Genomic DNA, 15971 nt, shown 5'->3' on the forward strand with positions numbered 1-15971 from the left:
CTTCTAGTGTCTTTCCCCACAGACGGCGCCAATTGTTCCGGGTGTAATTCCAGAGCAAGTATTGTTACCACCCGTGGCTTGTAGAATGATGTCTTGAGTTGGATCCCTCGTCTCTATCGTTCCTCTCGGCCTCTCCTGCAACAATGAACGAACTGAGGGCTTGGCTTTGTGCCAAGCGTACTCACTCCGACGCTCAAGTCAGTAAACTTAGAGGGATAAGTTGTTATTACTTGGCTAAAGATGTATTATAGAGAGATAAGGAAGATATTACCAGATGAATAGTGATTCTTAGGTTAATTTATGGATCCTTTCCTCAATGAAGGTTGAGGAGTATTTATAGACTTTCACCTTTTGTCACGTAGTGGCCAAGTGGCCAAGTGGCTAGCAGGTGGAAAGACCGTTCTACCCTCGGCCGATGGACCCATGGCAGGCCGGCCGAGGGTCTTGGATATGAGTACGCGGATATGTGTCCCGGCTGGCTGATTGCCAGGCCGAGACCCAGGTGACATGCCGATGGGTTGCATCGGCTAGAGTGCCTAAGTCGTTGACTTTGCTGTGGATATCCTTGACCTTGCTCAATATGTTGACTTGGTCAGCGGTGCAGAATATGCCCCATCACTTACAATTATCATATCGTCAACGTATACCAAAATTCCAATAAAAATGCTATCCTTATTGTAAGTGAATAGCGAGTAATCAACTAGATATTGAACGAATCCATACCTCGTTAGTGAATCAGTCAATTTAGCAAACCAATTACGCGAAGCCTGCTTCAGCCCATATAGCGATTTTAGTAACTTGCAAACCTTCATTGATCCTCTTTTCTCGAATCCGGGTGGCATCCTCATGTATACTTCCTCATCTAAATTCCCGTGTAAGAATGCGTTATTGACATCCAACTGAGTGATTTGCCACCCTTTCGAAATTGCTACGACAAGTAAACAACGGACACTCGTCATCTTGGCAACGGGCGCGAAAGTTTCATAATAGTCCACACCTTCAACTTGTGTGTATCCTTGTGCAACGAGGCGAGCCTTTTACCTTTCAAGAGTTCCATCGGCTTTATACTTTACCTTGTAAACCCATCGACAACCAATAGGCCTTTTTCCCTTTGGAAGATCAACAATGGACCAAGTCCCATTTGCTTCAAGAGCATCAAATTCCTTCGCCATTGCCTCCTGCCATTCTTTAATCTTCGAGGCTTCTTTGTAATTACATGGCTCTCGTATTGCATCTACCTTGGCCAAGAAACCCCTGTAATTCTTAGAAAAACAATTTGTAGTGACATAATTAATCAAAGGATAACGGGTACCTTTCCCTTTGGATGTCGATTGAGAGGAGTGAGCATTGACAGTGGGGTTTATAAGACGGGTCGATTTGCAGATATAATCTTTCTTCCAATAAGGATCGAACTTTTTACGAGCACCGCGACCCTCTGCATTACTGTCCTCTGTTTCAGCACTTGTTCCTTTCCCTTCTGCACTCACGGGTCTTGCATCTGCCTGCACAAGCTCCTCGTGAGGGATGACCTGCTCTTCAACATTCATATCAGTCTGTAGATACCCGTATCCGTCGATATTAGAATTTATAGAGAACTCGACAAACACCCGATGATGATAGGACGCATGTATTCTTTAGTTGTCATTGTCATTATTTGGGCTCGTTTTACGATGTAGAATAAGCGTTGTCGACGAAGTATTTTATTAATTTAAATGATATTTAAATTAAATGTTTTTTTAAAGTGAATTCATTTTATTGTTTTAATTTGAATTTATTTTCTTAAATTTATTTTATTTAAAATAAAATATATTTTTGATTTGAAAAATCATTCTTTAGTTATTTGATTTGAAAAATCAATTTATATCGTTTATAAACCGTATTTGAAGAACTCGATTTTTACAACGATTTTATACGCGATTTTGAGCTCGCTTTCTACTTGATTTGGGCTCGATTTTCGACGCACTTTCGGCCCAACCTCCTCTCCCATGACCCGTGTTCGATTCTTAGCTGAAGCCTACCCCAAACCCTTTGTTTAACCCATCCAATTCTTGTCCCAAACACTCCATAAACGGTCCGCAAATAACGCGGCCTCATCCCCTGTTTTGCGTGCTCAAACCCGAGCCTCAAACCCGCTCCAAACACCACTTAAACCCGTGCCCATTAACCCTAAACCATACCCTAGTATCCTACTCATATTACCTTAGCTTAACCACCAAGCAAACCCTCCATACAAACCCTAAAAACCCCACGAAATAGCTGATGGACAGCAGCTATGGAAACCGAGCCCGACTGCTTGTTGCTCTCTTAAACCCTACTTTAACTCCCTATAAATACCTCCTCTCCACCATACATTCATTCCTCTAAGTTCTCCATACATACTAACGTCACTCACCAGCATTAATCTCCAAAAAACAAACCCTAATTGCCTCTCAAAACTCTCGACAAAACCGAGACATCCAAACTGAGAAACAGTTTGTGTCTCTCTCGAAATACCATTCGTTCTCTCTTCAAATCTCCATTAAAATTTGAGTTTCTTGTTCCTAATTAACCATATAACATCCATCTACATCTTAGACAAAGATTCACGAGCCAAATTGACCTTGAGAGTACACGAATCCCCTCGAAAAACAGAGTGTCATACACTCTGTTTTCGCGGCTTTTCCTGTCTGTCCAGTTCTGTTTGTGCTCGTTTTTCGTGCCCAATAACTCAGAACGAGCGTGGTTTGTTTTAATATATTTCTTCTCATCTCTTTCTAGTTTTCAAAACATCTTTTAAATCTAATTTTCACCGTGAAACGAGTGAGAAATTGCAGTTTGAAAGTTGCTGTCCAGATTTACAAAAAAACGTGTTGTTGCTTTGTTCCTTCGTCGACGACGGCCTCTCGAGATAAAATCTACGATCGATTACGACCCAATATGGTGTCAACGATACATTTAGGTTGAGGGTGCATCAAATCCTCCTCTTCTCCTTTTTATTTCGTTCTTTTATGTTTGTTTTTTTATTGTTCGTTTTACGTTGTTTATCGTTTTGTTTGTCGTTTGATATCGTTAACTATGAAACTAGTTTAGTCCGAGTATGAGTTAAAGTACCACCACGAACACCCGCGTTGACTTGAGATGGGAAATAAATCCGCCACATCGGTCTGTCGTATCCCCCATCTCATTTACATATCCTCGTGTTCAAGGTAGGGCATTAATAAAACGAATCCTAACTTCGTTCCTCGCTTTTGACCCCTTGCTTGTTTCGTTCAATTCGACCTACCCTAGGACCCGTTGCATGTTAGTTCGCCCCCTGTTTGTTAACATATGATTCATTTAGACGACTTTAGATTGATTAAATAACCTAATTAGACATGTTAGGGTGCTTCGACACAAGCATTAAAATCGACTAACAATTCTATAACCTAATTGAATGCATCTCTCTTTTCACCTAATTTCTCGCTAGTATAAGAGTGCGTGATTAGCACCTTCTTATTAACACTCGACGAGTTAACTTAATTAGCGAACTTGACCTAATTCGACCCTTTTAGGCCGTGTAGAACACTCGGTTTTAGGCGAAGCCTTCTGACCTCTTTTATCATCAATTTCTAATGTATATCTTATATCGCTTTGCAAATCTAGCGAACCTAATGAACCTAACCTAGGAACTAGGGTGGCCGTGTCTGGGGCCGTGTACTTGGCCGTGCCTTTTGTCATTCTTGCTTCATCTTTATATCGTTTATTCATCGTTATTTTGTATTTTGTAATTACCTTATGCTTATCGAGTCGTCTCTTGTAATTCACTTGTAATTAGTTTTCTTTTGGGTCGAGTCAATCGATTTCTAAAAACCTTAGTCTTATTTGGTTAGATAGTTGTGCTCCAATTCATGTAAGAGCGTAGTAAATCGCATGTTGTTTAAAGCAACATGGCCCGATTTATGCTAATGCATGCTTTGGTGTTTGACCCAATGTCTAATTTGATAAGATTAAGCGAAAGCACACATTACGAGGAGTGACCCAAGGCCGTGAATTATGTAAACCGTGGGCCACCCCTTTGTGCACGTTTTCCTAGGCCGAATGGCCATGTGTCGTGTATGGTGTCGTATATAGCAATTGTATTTAGATCGAGTTGTATCTCTAAATTCTCGTTGTGTCGGCATGAAATGCCTGGGTTGTAATAGGGTAGATCCCAACGGCTCCCTCATTCCCCTTAAGCCTTGTTTGCTTTGTATGTTGTTAGATCAATCAACCCACATGCTAAATTACAACTTTGACAAAGTTAGTTTAGTTGCATCTAAATCGACATAGAAACTTCACATGTTAGGGTTTTAAAACGATGTTTGCATATCATATATCGTAGCTATGACCTTGTTTGAAATCCGATACTTGACTTAGTAGAGGCCGTTATCGACGGGCGGGGTTAGGTGTCCTTATGGGCTTCCTAACACGTACCCTCACCCCTTACTCAAGATCTATGGTTTGTGGATCCGTCTAAATACCATTGGATTACGAGAGTCATTCAAATCGAGTGATATAGGGTACAAGTCTTTATCTTTAATCACTCGTAGTCGTTTGGCTTTATGCTTTTCGACGAAAGGTGTAAAGTTGACTTGAACGGTTCCAAGTTCCCAAAAAACTTGGTGGCGACTCTAATTTGTCTTAATTCGATTCGAAAGAACCTCGAGGCGATTATGCCTAGTATGGATCCCGCGAACGCAGTTCCCGCGGGCGTTGTCCACACAGTCACATTTTGGCCCTCGTTATTTTCTGGTAAAAGACTATCATCCCCTGCTTGAATGTCATCATGCCCAAGCTTACACAAAACCTCCTGGCCGGTATCAATTTCATCCACAAAAGGCGTGGATTCTAAATTATTAGTGGTGCTCACCTCTGCATTTTTCGTGGGTAATTGGTCTTGCTCAAAATGAAAGACATTTTCATAAAATACAACATCCCTTGATTCAAAAATTTGCTTTTTTTGTAAACCATAATGTAATACTCCGTATTTATGAGTCTTCGGGTACTCTATCGAGTAGGCCTTACTCTGTCGAGTAAGGGTGAGTTGCGTTTTAGAATAGTTTCTGACCTGTTGGGTACTCGATCGAGTAACTAGGATACTCGATCGAGTAAGGGGGTACTCGATCGAGTACCTTGGGTACTCGATCGAGTAGCCGGTTTACGGGGAGTTTTTCTCGGGTTTTGTTAATTATGCGATTAAGATATATAACCTTCGTCGTCATTATACTAAACACTTTTGCAAAACCTAATTTACTGTTAAAGAGAGAAAGCAAGTACGTTCTTAATCCTAATCGCATCGTTAGCAAATCCCGGAGTTTGGAAGGTCGGTTTTCATCGTTTGTTATACCGTTGAGATCCTTGCGTCGAGGGTAAGATCTATGTACCCTTTTTGTTGTCTTTCCTTTGTTTTGGTTAAACCCTAATATAGGGATTTGGGGGTTTTTGAGTAGTATGTGATTTGGTAGCATTTGTATGTTGTATGATAGGAGGAGGTTTCGTAGAGGAAGCTTTTTGATACAGCTGTAGAGACCGTCTGATAGTGTGCTTTCCAGGTAGGATTTCCTACTCAGTATTAGTCCCATAATGGGATGATTGTTGATGTGTTGAGATTGATTCTTTGCTATAGTAATTGTATTGTGACGGCTGTGATTGTGATTGTGATTGGTTGTCTATGTTTCTCGAGGCGTGTCCTCGGCTGAGTGGGGTCACTTGCGGGAGTGGCTTCACGCCATAGTTTCGCCTTCTGTGGAACCCGCCACAGAAGGGATGTGCACATTAATGGACAGGGTTATCGCTCATTATGAGGAGCGGGGATTTGGTGGGTACGGTGCGGTCCCCCATCGGCGGGTCTGGTCCAAAGTGGACGGTCGGTGATTGAGATTGTTGGGATTGGTGTGGTTGTGTGTGTGTGACGGTTAAGGCACATCTTTATCTTATTGTTGATATATTGAGTTGTGTGATTAGTCCTGACCCCGTTTAAATGTTTTAAAAACTGTGGTGATCCATTCGGGAGTGGTGAGCGATTATTGAGCGGTATGATATGACACATATGGGATAGCCGGGATGAGTCATCACGGGCGCTTAGAAGTCTTCCATTGTGTCGACGATGTTTTATGGCTTTGATAGTTTTAGCGATGAGACCGTCTGGGAATCTTGTATTTCTTTTTATCAGTTTGGAATTGCTATGTAATCACTTTAAACTTTATTTACTTTTAAAGTTGTTTCGTTATTGGCTTATGAATATCATGCCTCGGGTAACCGAGATGGTGGCATCCTTATACCTGAGTGGTCCTGGTAAGGCACTTGGAATATGGGGGTGTTACAAATGGTATCAGAGCGACGATCCTGAAACCTGTAACCAATCAATTTAATGAATATAGGGAGTCAATTAAAATGAACCCGGGGTAAAGGTTGTAGGAGCTAATGCAAAGGCTTGGGAGACGTCCTAAAGTCGCGAACTCGCCCTACAATTTTGAACCGGTCACCATGGGATATGAGTCGGGATCGCTATGTGTTTATCTTGTGAATTGTGTACCTATATGGTGATGTGTGGCATGAATCGGTGGATGTATGTATGTGGAGAATGGGGAATGTTTAGAAAAGATGGTGATGATGTGATTTCGTAAGCTATTGATAGAAAACATGATAGTTGGTTTGCAATGTTGTTTTGAATTGGAAAAGTATATGAGAATGATGAATGATGTGGTAGAAAAAGGAAGTAGTTCATATGTGATAATATGTGATGAATGATGATGTTGCAGGATGGATGATTCATAATGTGGCATAATAATAACATGTGCATAGGAATGTTGTGTCGTATACGTATATTTGGTTTGCATAAGGTTGCATGATAAGTTTATGTACTTGTCCACTATTGTTCATGTGTATATGTGGTAAGAAGTGTGTAGCTGTAATGAATGAATTGGTTGGAAGAGATTAAGTAAGTAATTGCATAAAAGTATGAAATTCATGTGTGGAACATGTTTATGTGGGTAATGGATTTTAATAATATGGCAATGTTTGTAACATGTGAATATGGGATTTTATGTTGTATATTATGTTATTGTGTACGTAAAGTTATAAAATAAAAGCAAGTGGTAAATCGTGATTGACAAGTTAAATAATCTATGTGCATGATTAATGTTGTTGCTTGGCTTTTGAAAATAGTAACATATGATTATGAATACTGGTTTTATGAGTTTTGGACTGGTTTTGTTTGCTTGGTTGTTGTTTAAGTTGTTTGGAAGTAAAATCAAGTAGTTGTGTTTTTCGATTATAAAGAGGTTGTCTTTAAACTATTATAACTTGAGATGAATAAATGATTTTGATGTGATTTCAATTGGAGGTGATAGCTTGTCCTTTTACGATTCTAACGATAAGTCACACGCCCAAAACGACCAAGTAATGAGTGAGTTATGACTGTTTTACGAAAACTGGACAGTGCTGAGAATTGGGGTACTCGATCGAGTAGCCTTGGTACTCGATCGAGTACGCCCTGGTGATTTGTTTTACGTGCTTCTGATCTTCACCTACTCGATCGAGTAAGTCACTTACTCGATCGAGTGGCCGGTACTCGATCTAGTGACCCCTGTTTCGGGTCATATGCTTATCTTTTGACATTCGTTGCATATTATGTTTAATTCAAAGCTGTTATATTACTTCTTTATGCATTGTTATACGTATGTGTTGGTCCTAAAGCGTAAGTTACCCAATCTTATGATGTAAAGAGTGGCACCTTATGGTGAGTATGAGTTTGGTGGGAGGAGATGAGCTATATGTGGTTGTGCTGAGAAGTGGAAAAAGAAAAAGAATATTGATGAGCTGATTGAGGCATGGTGCAAGTTTTGGTGAGACGTGGTGAGTGATTTAGTCGCGAAATTGAGTGATGTAAAAGTAAGTGAAAGTGGGTAAGGGATGATGTGGGTCTAAGGAACGTGAGAATGAAAAGATTGAAAGGAAGGTTTGGATAGTGGCAACTTGAGATGTGTAAAGAATTATGGAGTGAGATGGTTAAGAGTCGTGTGGGTCAAGAATATATGTAGTAAAAGTTCGTTTTAAAGGGGTTGAGAAGAGTGGTATATAGTGAACTTTATGGAGACATGTTGCGAGGTGGATTTGTAGACAGTGAGTGAGTTTGGGAGATTTGGTTTATTAAGAGGTGAAACTACGTGTGATTTCTTTGGGCATTTAACGGCATGAAATGAAGTTGTTTAAACAGTGAACGTTGATTTTATGGATAGGTTAGTGGCAAGTGTGAGCGATAGCATAATAAGAGAAGATCCATGATAAGAAAGAGTGAGATGATATCGACATGAAATAATGGGATTTGAGCTTTGGCGGAATGAGAAGGTAATCGGAGCACTAAAGAATTAGATAGAAGTAATAAGGAGTTGAGCTATTAAATGGTATTGTTGAATGTGAAGAGAAAAAAAGAGTAAAAAGTAAGCTAAGGAAAATTTTCACCGGAGTTATGTGATATAAAGGTAAGGAATCATCGAAAGGTGTGATATTATCATGAGGATGTTAGTTAATGGTTATATGGGAGCTTCAGGACAACATGATTAATAATGAGTTTCGAGAAATTAAGGGAGTAAGAGTTGGTGGAGTATTTACACGATATGAGATTTTTGGTGGAAAGTTAGATGACGATACAATTAAGATAGTATTGGGAATAATGTTGAGGTAATTTTGTTGATGGATTTGATGTTCTTTATTTGGGGATGTTAACCAAAGATAGGAGAAAAACCGTGTTGTTTTGATATGAGTGTAAGAGGTTTGGTATACGAGCAGTGGTGGTATTGTGGTGTTGTCACTAGTGGTTAAGGGTGATGATAGATAAGAAAAACAGCAGTCCTAGAGAGGTTGATTTTACAAAGGCCGGATTGATATGTATGATTGTAAGGGAGTATAAGATGTGGTTATATGAGGCGAGCGCTAGTGGTTGAATATTAATGGTATGGCATGAGGTGATGGTTATGCGAATGGGAAAATATGTTATGAGGGGCATATGAGTTAAGCTCGGGTGACAGGTAACCTTTATCGAGTGGTAACTTACGTGATCACGATTGACTAGCTGGATGTGATTATGAGTCTATGATGTGTATAAATGTTTGTGTGAGGTTCTGACCTCACGAGAAGCGGTATGGTGTGATAGTTATAAAGATGTTATATAAATGTTTGTGATATATGTAGGGTACGACAATCTGATGGAATGAGGCTAAAAAGGTAATAACTTGATTGATTTGGCATGGCTAGTTATAATTTTATGTGCATTGATAACACATGCGTATTTCGTGAAATGGTAGAGATGATGTTCATGAGGTGCTTATCTGTTTATCCATATAATATGTTGCGTTGTGATTTAATACAGTGGATTTGAATAAGTTTTTCTTGTCTGAGAAGTTATGTTGAGTCAGTGTTTATGGGTTTGAGTAAGTTGTGATGTCTATCGGTGCGGTTGTGGTGCCTCGGGTGGTGATCCGAGCACGGTACTTCGTGTTGTGATGCGGGTATTTTCGCACTGCGGTGCGGCTGTTGGTGACGGTGTTGTGATGCCGTCACCGGTTGAGGTGGAGTAGGCGGGATGATTATGATACGAGTTTTTGAAAGTGCATACCAGTTATACATAGATTGTTGTTTTGTTTGCTGTTGTTCCTTGTGAGTTTTGGTTGAACATGTAGACTGTTGTTTTGTTTGTTGATGTTTCTTACCAGTTTCAGCTTGGGTGTGAGGGTAGAGTATGATATGGGAGAAAGTTATGTATGTTTTGTTGTTGTCATGGTATAGTGATTTTCTGTTGATAGGGCACAGTTGTAAGACGTTGTTACAACAATTTTGATCTTGTTTAAGATGAGGCATCGGTAGTCATAGTCATGGTAAGTGATTCGTAGAACATGTGTGGTAATGATCTGAAAGCTGTAAGTGGTTCATAATCATTTGTTGAGACAGTGAGTGTAGGGTGTTGGGAAATGGTGTCATGTTGAGTTATGAATGAGTTGTGAGGTAATGAAAGAAAGGAACTTGAGGATCTAGTGTGAGTGTACGTAACAAGTGTGGATCGGGAGCTACGCTTTTGGCGATAAGAGTTTCATATAGTTTATATAGAGAGGTGTGTCGTGTTGCGGTAATGTGGAAGAGTTAGAGCGATCAGGATTTTGCGGTATTGGTTAGATGGAGTGCAGAATGAGTTGAGGAATGAGAACTGTTAAGTAAGAAAGCCATAGATATAAGAATGGTGAGTGTTCAGATTATAGGCGGCTATCTTTGACTTGCGGTGGTGATGAGGATAATGAGACGATATAGCTAGGATTTAGTATTAGTGAGTTACGAAGACGTAAAATTTATCTTAAGAGGAGTAGGATGCGATAAAAGAGAGTTTCATGGTTATGCATGTTGTAATATAATTGGAAGTAGAGTTTTAGCGTAGCGTAAAGGAGGGATTTGATTTGTGGATGATACTGTTAAAAGACAATGGTCGTGCTTGTAGTAGTGTGATGCTTCGGAGTGTGAGAATATTTTATATAGTGTTGACAGTTGGAGGATGATGTTATGAGTCCGAGTAAACTTCGAGGACGAAGTTCCTTTTAAGGGTGGTAGAATGTAACATTCCGTTTGATGTTAGGGATATTATGATATTGTATTGGCTTTGGATGATGTATTACGGAGCTAGTTGGTAGTGTATGGAGTTAGTGTTGAGAGAGATATAATGGAGTCGATACGATATCGTGAGCCATGTTCTAAAGGTAGGAATAGTTAGTGGAGTTGGTGTTACGAGTTCATGTTTGAGTTGGAGTTTTGTTTTGAGTTCTTAGTCACGTTGTTGTGTCTTGATCGAGTTAGTATGTTTGTTTTTGAGTATGGGTTGAACTTCGGGGACGAAGTTATTTTTAAGGAGGGAAGACTGTAATACTCCGTATTTATGAGTCTTCGGGTACTCTATCGAGTAGGCCTTACTCTGTCGAGTAAGAGTGAGTTGCGTTTTAGAACAGTTTCTAACCTGTTGGGTACTCGATCGAGTAACTAGGATACTCGATCGAGTAAGGGGGTACTCGATCGAGTACCTTGGGTACTCGATCGAGTAGCCGGTTTACGGGGAGTTTTTCTCGGGTTTTGTTAATTATGCGATTAAGATATATAACCTTTGTCGTCATTATACTAAACACTTTTGCAAAACCTAATTTACTGTTAAAGAGAGAAAGCAAGTACGTTCTTAATCCTAATCGCATCGTTAGCAAATCCCGGAGTTTGGAAGGTCGGTTTTCATCGTTTGTTATACCGTTGAGATCCTTGCGTCGAGGGTAAGATCTATGTACCCTTTTTGTTATCTTTCCTTTGTTTTGGTTAAACCCTAATATACGGATTTGGGGGTTTTTGAGTAGTATGTGATTTGGTAGCATTTGTATGTTGTATGATAGGAGGAGGTTTCGTAGAGGAAGCTTTTTGGTACAGCTGTAGAGACCGTCTGATAGTGTGCTTTCCAGGTAGGATTTCCTACTCAGTATTAGTCCCATAATGGGATGATTGTTGATGTGTTGAGATTGATTCTTTGCTATAGTAATTGTATTGTGACGGCTGTGATTGTGATTGTGATTGGTTGTCTATGTTTCTTGAGGCGTGTCCTCGGCTGAGTGGGGTCACTTGCGGGAGTGGCTTCACGCCCTAGTTTCACCTTCTGTGGAACCCGCCACAGAAGGGATGTGCACATTAATGGACAGGGTTATCGCTCATTATGAGGAGCGGGGATTTGGTGGGTACGGCTGCGGTCCCCCACTGGCAGGGCTGGTCCAGTGGACAGTCGGTGATTGAGATTGTTGGGATTGGTGTGGTTGTGTGTGTGTGTGTGACGGTTAAGCTGTCTGTTTATCTTATTGTTGATATATTGAGTTGTGTGATTAGTACTGACCCCGTTTAAATGTTTTAAAAACTGTGGTGATCCATTCGGGGGTGGTGAGCAGTTATTGAGCAGGTATGATATGACGCGTATGGGATAGCTGGGATGAGTCATCACGGGGCAGTTAGAAGTCTTCCGCTGTGTCAGACGATGTTTTATGGCTTTGATAGTTTTAGCAGTAGAGCGTCTGGGAATCTTGTATTTCTTTTTATCAGTTTGGAATTGCTATGTAATCACTTTAAACTTTATTTACTTTTAAAGTTGTTTCGTTATTGTCTTATGAATATCATGCCTCAGGTAACCGAGATGGTGGCATCCTTATACCTGAGTGGTCCTGGTAAGGCACTTGGAGTATGGGGGTGTTGGTCCTGGTAAGGCACTTGGAGCATGGGGGTGTTACACATAAACCTTCCATCCCTTTTTACTTTGCGGATAACCTACGAAGATGCATCTCTTACCCCTTTCATTGAACTTGTCCTTGGGTTTATCTTTATTGTGAGCATAACACACACTACCAAAAACACGAATATTATCAAAGCTAGGTCGTTTTGCATATAAAATTTCATGTGGAGTCAAACCAACAAGTAATCGAGTGGGTGTTCTATTAATTAAATAAGCAGCGGTTAAAACACACTCTCCCCAAAAATCAATGGGTAAATTTCCTTGGAAACGAAGAGCTCTAGCCTTTTCTAAAATGTGTCTATGCTTCCGTTCCACCCTACCATTTTGTTGTGGGGTGTCGATTTGACTAGTCTGAAAAATCATACCATGCTCATTATAATAATCTTTCATAATATTCGATAAAAATTCCGTCCCATTATCACTTTGCACTATTTTAACCTCTTTCCCAAATTGAGTCTTGGTCATTTTGCAAAAATTAATCATAAGTTGGCTTACTTCTCCCTTATCCCGGATTAATCGAACCCAAACATGTCTACTTCGGTCATCAACAATCGTAAGAAAATAATGGGCCCCCGACAAACTTTTTGCGTGATACGGTCCCCAAATATCACAATGAATGAGAGCAAATAATTCATCACTTCTTTTATTATTAAGCTTAAAAACCGAATGAGTTTGTTTGGCCCGACAACACGGGTCACAAATATTGTCAGAATTCCAAGATAAATTAAAACCAACTAAATCGGAGAAAAGAGGCAAAATACTGCTAGACGGATGACCAAGCCTTTTGTGCCACAATCGAGAATCCATACTTGTGCTCACGTGTGCTGTCTGATTGCCTTGATCACCCTTGAAGTAATAAACCCCATCACTGTGCTCACCCCGTCCAATCTTCATCCTCGTAGATTGGTCCTGTATAACACAATGATCATTATAAAAGGTCACAATACAATTGTTTTCTAATATTAATTGCTGTATAGAAATGAGATCACACGTCAAAGATGGAACAAAAAGGACATCCTTGAGTGTAAAATTTTTGTTCAAAACCACACTCCCATGTTCCTGTGCTACCATTTGAGAACCATCGGGCAAACTTACGGTAGATGCCTTGCCTCTCCAAACATTTTTTAGCAAGTCTCGTCTACCTGTCATATGGTGCGAGCATCCGCTATCGATTAACCAACGAATACATCGTATATCATCCATACCTGACTTCGGCTGGCTACCTTCGGCCTTATTACTCAAGAGTGTCCGTATTTGGAGAACTTCATCTGGGGTGAAGCCTGCCGTGTCCCCTTCATTCACAGTGGCTGCATTAGCCTGTTGAGAAGCACCACGACCTCGTCCTCCCTTTCCACGACCTCCATGCCGGCCTCTACCTCGGCCTCGAATGCCCAATTTCTCCCAACAATTAGCTTCCGTATGCCATAATTTTTTGCAATGGGTACACCAGATTACACCTGTGTCCTCATTGTCCTTTGCAGAATCACCACTGCTGCTACCCGCTCCTCTTTGCACGGCCATGGCTGCTTCCGATGGTTCCTCCTTCACCTTGATTGTGACCGCATGATGGCGCTCTTCACGGAGAACAATAGCATATGCTCTATTCAACGAGGCAATTTCGTCCTCCATTAACAAATTAGAACGGACATTACCATAAAGAGTGCCATCGAGTCCCATCAAAAATTGATGTACTTTTTCTTCTTCTCGTTCTTTAAGAATCGCAGCCGCCGCTCCGCAAGTACATTGAGGTACTTTATTGTGAGTAGCTAATTCATCCCAAAGAGCCTTCAATTGAGTGTAATACTCGACTACGGACTGATTCTTTGCTTGCTTACACTCGTTGAGGTCGCTTTTGAGTTGGTGGACTCGAGGTGCATTGCCAGTAGAATAACGATCCCGTAGTTCCTTCCAGATTTCAACAACAGTTCCGGAAAAGGCTATACTTGGATGAAGTTTTGTATGTATTGAATTCCGCAACCATGCTTTAACCATTGCATTACATTGTCTCCAAGCAACGGCTTCTAGAGTCTCTTCCGCGCCTTCCTCAATCACCGGACGCTTCACGGTACCCTCGATGAAACTTAGTTTATTTTTAGCATCGAGACCGTTTCTTACGACATCTGCCCACAATTGATAATTATCCCCATTAAAAATTATTTGGGACAAAGATAAATTCGGGCTTTCACTGGGATGAAGATGGGGGTATAGACTCGGATTTGTGATCGGATTTGACGAGAGTTCCTTCTCCCTTCGTCATTTGGATTGATTATGTGTGGAAAAAAAAAATGAGAAAACTAGGATCGATGCTCTGATACCATGATGAACAAATGACAAGAAGAAAGGTAGGATTAAAGATATTGTTATTGAATGAATGCCCCAAAACTGATACAAAGCTATGGCAATATATAGTACAGGAGAGGATCAACGATGCTATCCTATGGCCTATAAACAAGGAAACCGAAAATACAATAGCCTAAGTTAGCTGAGATATTATACACTGAATATGCTACAAATATACGGTAATATCCGAATATTATCTTCACTTGATATGATAATATCCGAATATCTCAATAGTATCTCACACTATAAAATAGTGTGAATGTATTAACTTTTAATACATCTCATACTACAAAATAACATAATAAATGTAAGTATTTGTAAAAAGGCAATTTATTATTTTGAATATGTCAATGTTAAAGGGAGATTTGACCCAGCCCGAATGACTGGTCTGTATCTGACTCGACATCTGAACTTAAGATCGGAAATTCGGAATATGACTTGTTACCTGAATAGATCTGAACCAATATGACTCGACCGGAATGTTTATTATTCAAAACTGATCATTAGCATTAAAGAACTTGATAATAGCACACCTGAAAATGACCCGACCTGTTGTAAATCCGAAAATAACCCAACTTAAACCGACCCGATAAGAATCCAACCCAAATGACCAGTTGACCCGTTTACCTGCCCATGAAATGTACACCAAGCTTGCTCAAGTGAAAGGCCCATCTAATTAAGAAGATTGTTAAAACGAAAAGGAGTCGTCAAAGCCCATAGCAATGACATTGATCGAACCTATGGCCCGATTAAATTTTTGTATTTGTTTTTTTTTTTTTTTTTGGTAAATTAATTTTCAATAACTCTTCTATAGGATGTGTCCAATAGAAAAGACAAGCCCAATAAAAGAAGGTTATATAAATACAAAACTTAAAAAGACTAAATAAGCAACCTTTCAGTGCAAATCTGCAATCCACCATTCCACCCCCTCACCCACGTACAATTCCAATCAACGTCATTATCAACGCCGACTTTGCGCCACCTCTGCAGCCCACGTCCTCATCATCCACCTATTCTGTCGCCTCTACGATCTTCATCCTCATGAGCTTCGTTGGCGATTGTCATTTTCATCCCCAATTCACAATTGTTACGGTTATCGCCACTACTATCCCCTTTCTCTACTTCCACCCAACGAATGATTGAAACAAAAAATAAAGAATGTTGATAGCTGCTGCCGCCAACGCCAACTACCTGGTTTGAATTGATCTTAAAAGCTTAGATTTTAAAATTAAATTTCAATACTACCTTAACTTATAACATGGTTTATGTAAAGAACCCTGAGCTTTAAGCTGAAGTTTTACATTATTTCGAAATCTGCACACAAACCTTATTATTTAACCAA

The 15971-nt window shown here is 40.1% G+C and overlaps 1 protein-coding gene across 1 annotated transcript; it reads right to left on the reverse strand.

The window, feature by feature from the left end:
* Window positions 1-1037: 1037 nt before the first annotated feature.
* LOC141632286 (uncharacterized) lies at window positions 1038-14281 on the reverse strand. The gene is made up of 3 exons (XM_074444846.1): window positions 13334-14281; window positions 13109-13198; window positions 1038-1553 (listed from the first exon to the last, which is right to left on the reverse strand). The coding sequence occupies exons 1-3, from the start codon at window positions 14279-14281 to the stop codon at window positions 1038-1040; spliced, it is 1554 nt and encodes a 517-aa protein (XP_074300947.1).
* Window positions 14282-15971: the final 1690 nt, after the last annotated feature.

The sequence above is a fragment of the Silene latifolia genome, chromosome Y (assembly GCF_048544455.1).
Source record: "Silene latifolia isolate original U9 population chromosome Y, ASM4854445v1, whole genome shotgun sequence".
Taxonomy (NCBI): domain Eukaryota; kingdom Viridiplantae; phylum Streptophyta; class Magnoliopsida; order Caryophyllales; family Caryophyllaceae; genus Silene; species Silene latifolia.

Bases quoted from the DNA above. Each gene is read 5' to 3' on its own strand.
- LOC141632286 (XM_074444846.1), bottom strand. From the start codon at position 14,281: ATGGTTAAAGCATGGTTGCGGAATTCAATACATACAAAACTTCATCCA. The intron at 13,199-13,333 runs GTTTTGAACAAA...TGTGTTATACAG, and splicing joins CACAGGAACATGGGAGTGTG to GACCAATCTACGAGGATGAA. The intron at 1,554-13,108 runs GTGAGCACAAGT...GGGTATCTACAG, and splicing joins AAGGCAATCAGACAGCACAC to ACTGATATGAATGTTGAAGA.